This window comes from Crinia signifera, chromosome 4, assembly GCF_055691185.1.
Source record: "Crinia signifera chromosome 4, ASM5569118v1, whole genome shotgun sequence".
NCBI classification, from domain to species: Eukaryota; Metazoa; Chordata; class Amphibia; order Anura; family Myobatrachidae; genus Crinia; species Crinia signifera.
Window position 1 is genome coordinate 16772284 of NC_139220.1, and position 15917 is coordinate 16788200.

Genomic DNA, 15917 nt, shown 5'->3' on the forward strand with positions numbered 1-15917 from the left:
ACAGGTGGAAAGGTCGACCAAGCAAAATGTTGACATGAGTTTTCACATCTTTTTTGCTGTGCAGACTGTTAAGGTGAAATTTAATAGGGTCCGAATTTGTGGGGGAATCGCACTTTTTGACGCAAATTCGCACATTTTGAAGTGGCGATTTTTAGTCACACTTCAATTCGCATCCAGATGTTTTCCCATTATAAAGTATACAACTCGCAAATTTAATAGGGTGCAATTTTGGATAAACGTTAATAAAAATCGCCAAAAAAAAAAATAGACCAGGTTCTGACTGGCAAATTTGACAGAACCATGCACTGATCACTGAGATCTGTGCATGGTTCTGTGTTAAAATATGTGTAAAAGTAAACTTAAAAAAAAAAAAGGTGTGGTGTTCTCCCTCCTGAGAATAGCCAGCCCCGGGCTCTTTGAGCCGGACCTGGTTCCAAAAATACGGGAGACAAAAAGCGTAGGGGTCCCCCGTGTTTCTGAAACCAGCCCCGGACTCTTGGACCGGGGCTAGTTCCAAAAATACAGGGGACAGTAAAACTGGGGGTCCCCCCAGCAGCGGGCTCCAACAGTGTGTCATGCCACAGCCAGGGGACACTTTTCACATAAGGTCCCCTGACCGAATCATGCTCACCGTGGCTGGTCAGCCCTAAACGGGGTACCTGGGGGAGTCGGGACCCCCAATAAACTAATGGGCCCGCTGGGACTTGTAGTCCACCTGTAAAAAAGAATGTTAAAAAAAACACACAGAACAGTACAAGTTTATTACACACACACACATTCATTTGACACTTTACACAAAATCGCACATTTCCTCAAATTCGCATATTTTGATGACTAAAAATCGCACCATGGGTGAAATGTAATCGGATGAGAGATTCAGAAAGTGAGAGATTTGGGAAGAAATCTGTATATATATATTTTTTTTTTTAAAGTGGCAATCATTTACAATGCAAAACCTGTTTGATTTTGAAGTGTAAATGATTTCCGCTTTAAAAAACCCTGGAGATTTCTTACCAAATCTCTCACTTTCTGGTTCTCTCATCCTATTACATTTCACCCCATATTGCACTTTTTTTCCGCTAATTCGGATCTCATTAAATATGCGAAATCGCCAAAAATGTGATTTTAAAAAGAGAGCGATGTGATGCGATTTTTCGCATCACAATAAATGTCACCCTTACTGCCTGAAGTGTACAGTAATGCTTCGTTTACAGGACCAGCATGTATGACGAATGCCCAGTATGTAGATATGCGCGTTGTCTGTTCCATGTGACACGTATTGTAAGTAATTACTGTTATAAACTCTTTATTACAGATATAGACGAATGTGACAATGACTATAATGGGGGATGCGTACACGAATGTATCAATATACCGGGGAATTACAGATGCACGTGCTACGATGGATTTATGTTGGCACATGACGGGCACAATTGCCTGGGTGAGTAACTTGATCAGTTTTATGATTGCTGCTGTCATTTTATACAGATACAAAAGCTTAAACCATAGCGGAAATCATGTGACCATAATATGTGTTCTAACAATTGTTCCTTATGACAAAGATGTCAAATGTATATTAAGTGGAAAAGTCGAGTAACGGACCTATCGGTGAATAGAACATGAATGTGGTCTTTATTTACTTTCAGAGATAACTCATTTGTAGTTGTTCATTGTAATACTGTGGTCTTGATGCGGTTTGTAAGTAACTTGCGCGCCCATTGCACAAAAGTTGGGTGCAGTATGACTATATGTTGTATACATCTGTGCCTATCTGCTTTGTTACTCCTCATAATTTACAGGACTTCCACCTGCCCAGAACAAGCATGCCCAGTATTGGTGTGAGAATAGCTCAGAACAGCCCGGTTCTCCCTCTTTAGTCATATGTCCAGATGCAATGGCAATGTGTCTATCTCTGCATGGGCCTCACCAATAGGCCAACTGTGCACTAACATTCCCCACTAATAGGCAAATGTCCAACTCCCCACTAATACACCTCACTAATAGGCCAACTGTGCACTAATACTCCCCACTAATAGGCATACGCCCAACTCCCCACTAATACACCTCACTAATAGGTATATGTCTAATTCCCCACTAATACACCCCACTAATAGGCGTACGCCCAACTCCCCACTATTATGCCAACTCCTCACTAATACACCCAACTTATAGGCATATGCCCAACTCTCCACTAATACACCCCACTAATAGGCATACGCCCAACTCTCCACTAATACACCCCACTAATAGGGATACGCCCAACTCCTCACTAATACACCCCACTAATAGGCGTACTCCCAACTCCCCACTCATACAACCCACTAATAGGCGTACGCCCAACTCCCCACTAATATGCCAACTCCTCACTAATACACCCCACTTATAGGCATACGCCCAACTCCCCACTAATACACCCCACTAATAGGCGTACGCCCAACTCCCCACTAATACACCCCACTAATAGGCGTACGCCCAACTCCCCACTAATACACCCCACTTATAGGCATACGCCCAACTCCTCACTAATACACACCACTAATAGGCAAACGCCCAACTCCCCACTAATAGGCATACCCCCAAATCCCCATTAGTATACCCCACTAATAGGCATACGTCCAACTCTCCGCTAATACACCTACTAATAGGCATACGTCCAACTCCCCACTAATACACCCCACTAATAGGGATACGTCCAAATCTGTACAAGCCTTGTTACCATCTCTCCAAGCCCTAGCACTAGACCCAGCAAGTGGTCCATAACTATAAATATGGCTGCAATCTGGGCCCCGGAGCGATGTTGCGCCAACATTATTTCTTACATCTCAAGTCCTTTGCTCTTAAATCCATTCCCGGTACATATCCATCAGATACCTGAAACGTGAAGAATTCTAAAATGTGTCTATGGCCCGAAATATTCTTTTGCCCAAAATATCTTCCAGTTGTTGATTTTTCTTTCTCCCATTAGCAGTTCTCCGTCTAGCGTGCATAAAATTCCTCTTGACTTAGCCAACTTCCAAAATGGCTCTTTACAACCCAGTCGTGTTTTTCTAGATCCTAGTTTATTGCTTTATGACAGACGCCACAATGTTGCATTTCTGTCAGAAACAAACCTCCTCTGTAGATCTTTTATAAATATGAATTTCCTTGACTCTTCCGAGTCTATCCAATGGACAAGCTTCATTAACCATTCAGCATAAAGATGTGTCTGACACGAGGACGTACAATCCTATGGCCAATGCTTGTTAATGAATCGTACCTAGGAAAATGACGTCTCTGTATATCTTCGCTACCGTGCATCAATTTTATTTATATATCCATATATTTTTTTTATTATGATCAATCTGATTCGCTGCTTCATTGGTGCCAAACGTAAAAATAAAAAATTACATAAAGTGACTCAAATGTGTGTCTGGCCGAGCGATGTATTGGTGACACATTTACGGCATTCATAGAAGCTGCATAAATGAACTGTTGTTTAAATTCGTACAACTTTTATAATTGGTTGTGTAGACCATGTGGTTGAGTAAATAAGAACAACTGAAGTCTTTTACTCAAATGGGCCAGAAACGCAGTATTCCGATGTGGACGTCTTTACAGATAATTAGCGCATTGTCTACTTGTGGCCTGTTTTATACCGATGCAGATTTTTTTATTTTTTTTATTCATGGTTTATTATGCTTCAGTGGGGATACTGGACATTTGTCTGGCTGCTGTTTTGAATGATGGGTTATGAAGCTTTAAGTGTCGGCAAACACCTTTTTCTGTGTCTCCTTAGACCGCGCTGTGAGAGGCCTAATGAGCTGTTAATGATACATTGGGCAGACCGTTGTGTCTTAGAACGATGGAGCTGGAAAAGCCGTGCTATGGTGCTGGGGATTTGCAGCGCCGTAATTATTTTGTAATTATTGGCTTGATTAATGCACATACTGAAGGGGTAAATTGAATTTTAGAGTTGGCAGGTTGTCTTCAATTAGGAGAGATACATTTATAATTAAGGGACTATTATACTAACGCGTTACTTATTTAAGAACAATATGTTCGTGTCAGAGCTGGGAAAAAAAAAAAGGATTTACGGCCTGATTCAGGTTGCTGGGCAGCGTATTTTTGCTGCCTAGTGAGCCGGTAAATGCCGTCCGTCTGTCCGAACGCGTACCCCGACCGCCTTAAATGCTTACACATCCCCTCGTGAAGAATCGGTGACCATCGAATGATTTTTCGTGTGCTACCAGATAAAGGTCTGAACTGTATTTTTTGGTACTTGTTTCCTAGCAGGGCACACACTAAGCAAATAGCTTAGTGTGCTATTCGGCATAGGAAAATTGCATTGCATCGCGTACCATGCGATGTCCATGTTAACTGCACAGGAGTGCTTATACAATGAAATATTGCATAGGATCGCATGGCACTAAATGCGATGCGATAAGATTCGATATTTTATTGTACATGCCATAAGATGTGATACTATGTGAAGTTATTTGTGCATAGTATGTGATGGGTGCTTACAATGCACCTGCACCTCCCATCGCATGGCACCTGCACCACCCATCGCATGGCATGGGTGCTTGTACAATCAAATATTGCATCGCATTGCACACATCGCATGGTAAAAACGTACCATGCGATGAGATGCGATTTCACTACATTTGCGCACGTGAGAAATCTGGGCGCCCTGCTAGGAAACCAGTACCTTTTTTTTTTTTTTAAGGCTGCAGATGGCGGAGCATGCATCGGCCCACCTGCGTTCCCAGGGGAGTTCCCCTGCCCGTGACCATACACATGCGCAGTCCCACAAATATTGGTCCCCACAGCAAATTTGCAGGGGACCGAGCCAACGGCCCTCAGTGTGTTTTTGGTAAATCGAAATAATCTGTTATACCATGTTCTCATTGCCGCCCCTGCAAAATCCCGGGTTTTTCTTGCCGGGTTTTTGGCGGGGCACAGAGAATGGATACTTTTCTACCCCGTTCATACAGCACCTTAAACCCGGGAAATTCCCGTGTATGACGCGTTCACACTGCTTCCCCTGGTCTGCCCTGCCAACAAGTGTGTGAATATAAAAGCAGCTTTGATTGGCTGTTGAAAAAGTAGCTGTGATTGGCTGTTTTAGAAAGCAGCTGTTATTGGCTGGCTGAGGATGATGTCATATAAAGTGGCCTGTTTTTTCCAAGCACACTGCATTGCTGGAATCATGGCTGATGAGATGCTTTTGTTTTGCACCATTTTGCTGTTTCATGCAGCAAATGAGAGCTTGCTGCAGCTGCTTACATTGTGCTACCTTGCACAATGCACTTTGAAGAGGAGGAGAGCGCAATTTCTTGCTGAGAGAGACAGTGCTCGCCTTCATTATGTGCGAAGGAGAAGAGCTTTCATCACCTCCAGCGTTACCTCCATATTGAGGTTCAGCACATCCAGTACCCGGCGAATGTGGACCAGAGACTGCTCTCATGGCGAGGTATTTTGGTCTACAGTGGAGGGTTATGAGGATGACCAGTGGATGGAGCATTTTCGCATGTCACGTGGGACCTTTCAGTATGTGCTGGACCTTCTAACCCCTGCACTTTCCAGACAGACCACAAACTGCAGAATACCCATCTCACCTAGAAAGAGACTAGCGATAGCGCTATGGTGGTATGCTACACCGGGAGAATACCGCACAGTCGCCTGCTTGTTTGGAGTGGGGAGATCCACTGTATGCACTATAGTCCATGAGGTGACGCAGGCTTTGCTGGAAGGACTTTACCGTCGTTTCATCACCTTACCTCAAGGACAAAGGTTGGACGACATCATCGCTGGTTTCCTGCATCGTGGATATCCACAGTGTGCTGGAGCTATAGACGGTACACACATTCCTATTATTGCCCCCACAGAAAACCATGCGGATTACTTTAATCGCAAAGGCTGGCACTCCATAATTCTACAGGCTGTAGTGGACCACAAATATTGGTAAGTACATTTTTTTATGATAATATTAAACTGTACTTTGCGTATTGCTAGGGTAACTAAACAGAAATCTTAACACTTTATATTTTCAGCTTCACTGATGTCTTCATTGGCTGGCCTGGCCGTTCCCATGATGCAAGGGTTCTAGCAAATTCGGACCTATACCTTATTGCTGAGGAGAAGCAGGATGGCTGGTTGTTCCCTAGAGAGGTAAAGATATGTTTTTGCATGTTGCAGTTGGGATATTTTTAGTGTTATGTATGCATGTATGTATAACCAACGTACCACATGTATTGTTGTTTTTCAATGTCTCTCTTTACACCGGTAGAGAAAAGTGGCAATCTGAATAGCATACTTGTACTCCAAGAATTCCATATTGTAACTCTTATTTTACTTTGCAGAAATCGAAGATCATCGATGGGGTGGAGATCCCAGTACATATAATCGGGGATGCAGCATACCCATTACGACGATGGTTAATGAAGGGGTTCACCCAGCGCCATCAACTTACCCCGGAACAAATTGATTTCACCCACACCCTCAGTTCTGCACGAATGGTGGTAGAAAATGCCTTTGGCCGTCTAAAAGGCCGTTGGCGTTGTTTAATGAAGCGCAATGACATTGATACCAGCTTCATGCCTCATGTAGTTGCTGCCTGCTGTGTGTTGCACAACATATGTGAGTTTAAGAAAGAACAGTTTCTACCAGAATGGACCGTACTGGAGCCTGAGGAATCAGATCACTCTGCAGATTCTGAGATGTATGAGGGGACAAACACATGTGCAGAAGACATTCGCAACACCATTACCAATAACATATTTGCTTTAACCCACTAGTGTACTATAGTTTTTAATTTTCAATAAACTTCAAAAACATTTCTGTTTGTTTGTACATATTTTATTCATATGTACAACATATATTTTTTTAGTTAAATAGCATAAAGTGTACCAAAAATGCACATAGAAAAATATAATAAAACTGTAATGACAATACCCAAATGCCTTACATACATAACTTCTGTACAGGCCGGGTGGGCAGACAAATAAACAAAAAGTCAATAAACACCTCTACAGCACATGGTAGCGGGGGTTTTCCTTTCTTGGAGCCGTTCGATTCTCCGCATGACTATGTGGACCAGCCGCATAATCAAGGCAGTGTGGTGGAACTGTGGGAGGCTGAGTTGCACCCGGTGTACGCTCAGGGAAATGGCAGTGATTTGCTGGAGGCTGAGGTGTCCCAGCAGCATACTCGGGGCACTGCGGAGGAACTGGTGGAGGCTGAGGTGCACCAGCTGTACGCTCTTGGAAATGTCGAGGATTTGCTGGAGGCTGTGGTGTCAAAGACGCATACTCTGAGGAGTGCGGTGGAACTGGGGGAGGCTGAGGTGGACCTGCTGTACGCTCAGGGAAATGGAGGTCATTTGCTTGAGGCTGAGGAGTCCCAGCAGCATACTCAGGGAAAAGGTGTGACATTGGTGGTGGGTGAGGTGTGCTGTATGGCACCATGTTCCCCTGGGTTGGGCCTACAAAATTTGGTTGGCCTGCGCTATACATTGGATAACCATACTGAAAATTATTGTGTGGTGGCTGGGGCAGTGCATGGCCTTGTGCCCTAAATAGACTATTAAGGAACTCCATCTGCGTATCTCGGTTCTCTCGATTGATACGCTCATGCATACCAACAATGGCAGTAATGAACGTGTTCTGTAGGTCACGCTCATTGTCCATAAATCGCTGCAGACGAGCATCTTCATGAACTTGCATCGAATTATCCATTTCCTTCAGGTGTTCAAGCATTACGGTGGTCATTGCTTTTGTGGCTTGTTCCATCTTAGTGGACCTCTTTCTTCTCAGTGGCACATTATAAACTATGGGAAAAACAAACAACACATTACTATACAAGACTATAATAATGTTACTTCTCCTTCTACCCAAAAGACATTGTTGTTGCCCATGCACTTGGAAAACCATCTGTGCTGAAGGCTAGATATCAGTAAAACCTTAACTTCTCATTCAGACGTGTTAGCAATGTTGCTGACAGGCCTGAATCAGATCCCCTCTGCACAGATGCATGTGGATGTTAAATTTCAAAAATACTTAAATAAAAAAGCAGTGTTGGCACATGCATGCTTGAGGCCTTTTCCCTCCTGCACTCTTGCTACATGCTGCGACATATTTCTTTAATAAACAAAAATATAGTACTGTGTAATAATGGTGTGTGTAAAAAGTTATAAACTTACTGTTGGTCCGCAACTTTGGACGTGCACTCTGTGGCAATGCTTCAAAGGCTGGACTTCCTTCAGCAGGTAGTGATGATGCAGGCGTTGATGGTGGTCGCTGCAAAGGTGATGGCGGATGCTGCACAGGTGAAGAGAATGCCGTGGGGCCTACAGCTGAATTGTGGGAGTTAAATGATGAATCCAGAACTTCACATTGGGCTTCACCATGGACTGAGCGGGAATCCATTTCACTGTCTGTGGCCTCAAGGTCAATGGGTGACGCTGCTGCTGCTACTGCGTTTTCTTCACAGACACTTGCTGCACTGCCAGCAAAACTGCTGGAGGAGGACAGTGATATGGGATTAGCCAGTGCAGAGTTCCCAAAGATGACATTACACTGGTCATAAAATGGCCAGTCCATACGGGCACCACCACTCTTCCTCCTGTTTAGGTCATGGACCTTAGCATACTGCTTCCGCAGGGCTTTGAGTTTATTCACTACCTGTTGCTGCGTTTTGACGATGCCACGGGCAGACAGGATTTTGGCGATGTTGTAGTAAACAACGGAGTCCTTCACTGTGCCGGTCACTTGCTTTTTTATCTCCTCCTCTCCTCTCACTGCTAGCAGCTCGAGCACTTCCTCATCCCTCCAGTGCGACATGTCTGCTCTCCTCGACGCAGCATATGGACGTCAGACGCAGCATGAAATGGACGTCACGTCACATGATCACATCCGCCAATGAGCTTCTTTTTTTCCATCATGTTTGAAAAACCCGTGTCTGCGCTGTTCAGACTGAAGTACACCCGTGTTTTACCCAGGAAAAACCCTGCAAAAAACCCGTGTGTAATTCCCGGGGCATAACACCCGGGAATTTCAAAAGGACGCGTTCACACTGAGACACGACACGGGAAATTACCGCTCGCCCTGCCAAATACCCGGGTTTTTTAGGCAATGAGAACGGGGTATTACAGTATTAATGGTAGACACTATTATATCCCCGTTCTATGCCCACTTGAAAAATAAAGTATGAATTTTTGTGTAAAAAATTAGTGAAAAACTCATGTCGACCATAAGATTTTTATTTTTTATTTTTTTTTCCTTTTGTCGGTGTTGACCTTGGGTATGTCAACCATTTCAAGGAATCGTCCTAGTCACTGTCGACTATTAGTGTTCAACCTAGTGACTGTCGACCTGGACATTGTCTACCCAGTGACCGCATACCAAAAAAAAAACATTCTGCAAGTTTTCGAAAGATTCGGCCCATTTGGTCGACGGTCTAAAGGTCAAAACATGTGACGTGTTTTTTTTTTTTTTGAACTGACTTCATACTTTACCAGGGTTTGGATCATTGGATAGACACCAACTAGGTCAACATGTTTTAGGTCGACTGGGCCATTAGGTCAACATGGGGAAGGTCAATAGTCAAAAGGTCGACATGTGATTATTCACTTTTTTTACCCAAATGTCGACGTAGACACTGAAACATAGCACCAAGTTCCCCAGCATGGCTCGCTACACTCGGCACGCTATTTTATTCTCCCGCCACGCCCTAGTGGATGGTATGGCATAGAATACCGCCTGTCGGCACATGTTGGCTCAAAAAACCCCCCTGAAAAACCCCATGTCGACCTTTTAACTTTCGACCTTCCCCATTGCATTATAATCAGGGCTATTTTTGTGCAGGCTTCAGCAGGAACTGAGGCCCTTATTCTAGTTCACTCTTTCTGACAAAATATTTCTTAGATGGACAAAACCATGTGCACTGCAGGTGAGGCAGGTGTAAAACCCCACCCAAATCTAATTATCTCTGCACAAGTAACACCTGCCTCACCTGCAGTTTACATGGTTTTGTCCATCTAAGAAATATTTTGTCAGAAAGAGTGAACTAGAATAAGGGCCTCAGTTCCTGCTGGAGCCTGCACAAAAATAGCCCTGATTATAATATCATGTATATCCATACATAGCTGAAGATGACCTACGGTATCGTCTTCTCTGTGACATAAAGTTATCATGTGTCATTTGTTTAATTTCTTTTAAGCCAAAGGTTGCTCTGATGCATTCTGGGTTGTCTGGGTAGTTTTGGAATGTGTGCAGGAATGCGTTGTGTGTGATGAGCGGGCTCAGTTGGGACCGGGTGAAGACACCCGCTGCGACGTTGACTGATTACACATGAGAGGCGAGGAACTGTAAATAAAGGCCTGTTAGCCGGCGCCCAGGTATTTTCCTGGCACGTTTTTGTCATCGTTACATCCTAAAATATACAACTTCCTTTTTTTACTTTGCTAGCGTAACCATTTCCTATTACAGACGATATGAAAGTAACACAAGCCTAGGCGTTTATTGACATGTTGCGTACACTATTAAAATAAAATAAAGATACATTTTATAATTGACACACATTGGGGGGGTATTCAATCCCCGCCGCTATTTCTGACGGGGGAAATAGCAGCGGTCGCCTTTTCAATGCTGTCTTGCCCGACAGCATTGAAGAGGCAGATTGACAGAACGGGCCCGGTTTACTGAAAACGGCCTTTAATTGTCGCAATCGCGGACTGGTCTAGATAATCCATAGCCGTTTCCGTGGACACACCCACTTTTCGCCGATCACCAGGGACATTGAATCCCTCCCGTCTGTCGATTTCCGGTCCAGCAAAATGAAAACCTGCCAGGGTCACTGCTGTTGGGACCCCCCTGAATGTGCTTGTAGCAATCTGTGACCGATAATCTGAAAGTGATTGTACGTTTGTTTATGAGTTGCATGCGCTACTTGACTTTAAATGTTAACTTTTTTTAAAATTTATGATGACTGATGACTGATTGAGGGAGGGGGACATTGAATATTTGAGTAACTGGTTATTGTCTGAAGCAGACATTCCCCTTGCAGGCCACTCTGATTTCTCACATTAGTGGTCAGGTCTGACGGAAAACACTGAGGGTCCACTTTAGTACTGATGGCTGTCACGTAACGTGTAAAATGCGAGATTTGGCCTAAAAATGCTTGTGTTGACATTTTTTGCGTTGACCATTGCCATATGTTTCATGGGCATGCATGCAAAAACGGTAGGCCAAATGAAACGCATGGGGTGCCTGGCAAAACGCAGGCAATGCTTTCTTCTCTTGCATGTACAAACAAGGAGACAACGGAGGATGTTGCTAACAACTCACGGGAGTGCGCATCCTGCACCAGGGCCGCCGACATGAGGTTGCCAGGGGTACAGCTGCCCACAGTGGCACGGCCCCGCACCCGCACAATGCCACCCGGCGCCGGCAGCCAGGCACGCATAATACACAGTGCAGCCTGCAGAGCCCCGAGCCTAGGATACAGAGGGGCTCGGTGCTCTGCAGGCTGCACTGTGCAGCGAGTGCTCCGCCCGAGTCCCGACGCCCGGAGGGAGAAGATGCTGCGCTGCCGCCACCGTAGGTAAGTAATAGTAATTGGCTGGGTGCCGGCACGCAAGGGGAGGGTGTGTGCCGGCACGCGAGGGGAGGGTGTGTGCCGGCGTGCGTGAGGGGGGGGGATGCTGGCGTGCGCGAGGGGGGGGGTGCCGCTGGGGGCCCATGCTGAAGGTCAGTCCCTGGCTCCAACATTACTAGCGACGGCCCTTTCCTGCACTATATAGTACATATAACCTAGACAATAATGTCGAATCATCTAATATGTATGTACCCTGCTTAATAGTTTGGCATCACTCCTAATATTTGGCAAATTCTAAACCAAACTCTAGATTTCATGTACCTTTTTATTAATTTTTCATTTTTAAATGTCCCAATACAGGATTTATGGCCCGTTAACAGCAAGTAACGGTCCCTACATTTCTCTTTTTAGATAATGATGTAATTGATTATTTTAGTACATTTTACCAGCCTTTGTTTCTTTCTCTTTTTCTTACTACACCAAACTCCAGTCCAGTTTTGAGTACTTGTCACAAACTTGTATTGTAATGGGAAACAATGTTCCTGTACAGTATAAAGTTTGTTGAACACGATTGTCCATCTTCTGGGCTACGGTGGCTTGTTAGCCCCACCCCGATGGATATCCCTTTCCAATGCCGGCCTAGACAGGTCTTCATGAGTCTACACAACTACGATTGTCGTAGGTAGCGTAATGGGCAACCGTGTCCCTCGTGTGAACATAGCCTAGAGCGCTTCACTGTAATTGCGTAAACCAAACGTTGAAATGTCAACATGTTGTAGAGCTAATTGATTTAAGATTGCATCCTCACTGGCATGATTAAAGACGATCGTTCTCCCTCTTCACGTTTGATTCCGCATTGTTTATTTGACTTTTCCTCAAAGACAGCTGCATGCAATGTGTTGCTGGCATTAAGGACTCGTGAATAGGTCTATTCCTAGAGTTTATTTTCTTTGTATTCTTCTGTATTTGAAATACTCCCCAACCCCCCCCCCCCATCCCTCTGCACGTTGTCTGAGTGAATGTTGAACTTTTCAACATTTTGACTAAACAGGGTTTAAAATTCTGTGTAGTTTCATAAACAACGGTTTTGTTGTCGGTTGGCCGGTATTTTAGATTAATCCATGATTTCAAGACCATTTCAAGTTGGAGGAAAACACCAAACCGGGGGATTTATGCTATACATGATATCATCAATATTGATAATACTGACACTATCCAGACCATCCTAGGTTAGTAGAGCGTCATCAGAGGATGCAAAACAAAATCCTACAAAACATCCAGGTAAATATTTTCAGTACAAAAATAACAATTCTGTGTAATTACGGACCGGCCATAGGTAGGTGTATACTTTGGGGGTTATCCAATTACATGCGCTAATTTTTCATCTAGTAAAAACAGGCAAGTATTTGGACCCATGTGTTATCATGGGAAAAACTGGTCTGTTTATCGTGGATTGTGTTTCGTGTGTCTGAGGCAAGAGAAGAATAATCCCCGATAAGGGCCGGTTCCTAATTGAATAGACACCTGGGGAAAGCCGTTATTCAAAGTAACATATCACAGATAATTGGATACCCCCTTTTATTTTTAAATATATTTCAAATTCTATAGATAGACTTTGTAGCAGATATTCTGTTCTGTTTTTTTTTAGTTGTTGGTTCTTTAAGATATGGGGGCAGATGTATTAAGCCTTAACAAGAGATCAATGCAAGGGTGATAAAAAGAGATAAACGTCCAGCCAATCACATCCTAACTGCCATGTTAAAGGCTGTGTTTGAAAAAAGTCAGTAAGGAGCTGATTGGCTGGACGTTTATCTTCATCAACCTTGCATTAATCTCTTGTTAAGGATTAATATATCTGCCCCATAATTCTACAATTTGGAAATGGGTCTTCTTATTTATAAACTTATGTAGCAGTTAAAAATGTTTAATAAACTGATTAAGGATCAAAAATTAGAATGTTGTTCTTTTTTTTAGTATTTAAAAAATGAAAAGAAAGAAAACCATACTCTTAATTTACTCTATATAAATGAAAATGTTTAGCAAAGTTTCTTCACACTGTAAATGTACAATTATTATGTATAGTCAAAAGTCCTTCGGTTTGGTTTATTTTTCCATTGTTCTTTGGGGATTTTATATTTTTTATGATTGTTTTTTTTTTTTTTTTTAGAAAATACATTGGAGAATTAATGTTTTTCATCTCCAAAGTTTCGCCACTTTCTATCCTATTGGATCACTCGATAAAAAAAGTTTTTCTCATTGCGCCGTGGCTAATTAGATAGCCCCAAGTGAGCCTATTACCTGCAATCCTGGATAATAGGATATTGGTCTAAATCAGGCATGTCCAACGTTGGCCCTCCAGATGTTGTGAAACTACACATCCCAGCATGCTTTGCCACAGTTTTGCTATTAGAGAATGCTAAAACTATTGCAAAGCATGCTGGGATGTGTAGTTTCAAAACATCTGGAGGGCCAACGTTGGACATGCCTTGTCTAAATCTTTAGTTGTCCAGCCAATTCTCTCTTGGTCTTGGATCAAGATGTATAGACAACGAGTATTCCTTTAATCAGAAAACCACGATTTAATGGGAGACCTCTATGTACCAAAAACTTCTGCAGTGTTTCTTAATCCTGTCTTAACAAACCCCCTCCTAAATGTTCTCCCAGAGGTTAAATAATAAGGGTGGTGTCATACAAGCAGGAAAAATATGGTCTCTAAACCTCTAAATGACCAAGCCAAGCGGTTTCTAGGCTGTTTAGTTGCTCGTGTGATGGATGCAGGATGAGTAACAGATTTCTTTGAATCATTTCTTTGCTTTCTGCCAGTTACCACAAAGACTACATGAATGTGTCAAAGCGGAAAACCTGATTGCATGACACCATCTAGCCCAATACATTGGTTTTAATCAGAAAACATTTGCATAAGGGGGAAAAAAAACACAGCAGGAAAAAATTGGAGCAGAAAATCTTTTCATAATCCATCCTAAACTTCACAGAGAAGGAGCCGTTTACAATTAGTCCGCCACTCGTTTTTATACGGGATGCAGTCGGAATCCCGGATGTTCAGAATCCTGACGCTGTCATCCCGACCGCCGAAGTCCCAAAACTTTCTTCCTCTGTGGGTGTCCATGACACCCATAGAGGGAGTATAAATTAGCGTAGCGAGGCACCGGGCCCGCTGCTTGGCGAGCCCACAAGGGGGTGGGCGCTCCACGTCCCCCCCCTTGTCGGGATTCCAACGTCGGGATTTTGAATGCCGGGATTCCGACCGCCGGGATTCCATACCGAATCCATTTATATTACTCTAGACGTTTTACATGCAAACATAAAAATAGTAACATAGACTTTGACGGCAGATAAGAACCACTTGACCCATCTCCTCTGCCCCGTTTCGGTAACCTCAACACTATTTGATCCTTATTTATTTGTGAGGATATCCTTATGTCTATCCCAAGCATGTTAAAATTGTTCCACTGTCTCGGCCTCTACCACCTCTGATGGGAGGCTATTCCACTTGTCCACTACCCTTTCTGTGAAGTAATTCCTCCTCAGATTTCCCATTAACCTCCCTTCCCCCAGTTCAGTGCATGTCCTCATTTTCTAATACTTCTCTTCGTTTGAAGACAGTTACCCTTCTGGACCTCGGTAAAACCCCTGATATATGTGACAGTCTCTATCATGTCCTCCGTTTACCAGCTCTAATGTGTTTCTATCCTTCTGGATGAAAATGGACACCGTTTTCTAGATGATGCTGTACCAGTGACCAGTGATTTGTGGTGGTGGCAGTGTACAGAGAGGCATTACCACTCACCGTGGCTGCCACCCTAACCCGCCTCCCCCCCCCCCCCCCCTTCCCCTCAGGCTGCCACCCACCCACCAGGGGAAAGGGGAGTGAGTAGCAGGGGACTTGGTGAGCTGAGGTACAGGAAGGCCGGGAGCAGAGACTGAGGCACAGGGGAGTCGGGACACTGGAAGCCAGGAGCAGTTATGGGAGATCTGGGACAGGGGAATCGGGGTGACAAAGGAGGGGAGAGCCGGATAAAAGTGACACTTCTAGAAGCTTATTTGGCAATGAAGGACTTCTAGATTTGTCGCTTTTACCATTTTTTTTTTTTAAAGGGCTTTTTTAGTTTGGGAGTTTGGTGCCTCCCAAACTAATTTAATTGTTACAAATTACTAAAATAATATAAAGAAAATACTTATGACCCAGAATATGTCATAGGTTTATTCTTTGTATTATTTTAAACAAAATTACAGGGAAACGCTACCTACCTCCCCTGACTGCACGTCCCTGCCAGTGACCTATACAGTGGTACTATTACTTGTTTCTGCTACTGATATCTCAC

At 43.7% G+C, this 15917-nt stretch overlaps 2 protein-coding genes across 5 annotated transcripts in view; one reads left to right on the forward strand and one right to left on the reverse strand.

Moving 5' to 3' along the window:
* The window catches only part of SCUBE1 (signal peptide, CUB domain and EGF like domain containing 1), a 208088-nt gene that overhangs the window by 27779 nt on the left and 164392 nt on the right, over positions 1 to 15917 (forward strand). For all 4 annotated transcript variants that reach the window (XM_083181247.1, XM_083181248.1, XM_083181249.1 and 1 more), the window contains exon 3: positions 1316 to 1441. In XM_083181247.1, the coding sequence (XP_083037373.1) occupies positions 1316 to 1441 (126 nt within the window). The remainder of the gene's footprint in view (positions 1 to 1315; positions 1442 to 15917) is intronic.
* On the reverse strand, positions 7008 to 9121 carry LOC146072145 (uncharacterized). Its single transcript, XM_083179488.1, has 3 exons — positions 8180 to 9121; positions 7238 to 7807; positions 7008 to 7105 (listed from the first exon to the last, which is right to left on the reverse strand). Exons 1-3 carry the CDS (start codon positions 8817 to 8819, stop codon positions 7008 to 7010), a joined length of 1308 nt encoding a protein of 435 aa, XP_083035614.1. The 5' UTR covers positions 8820 to 9121.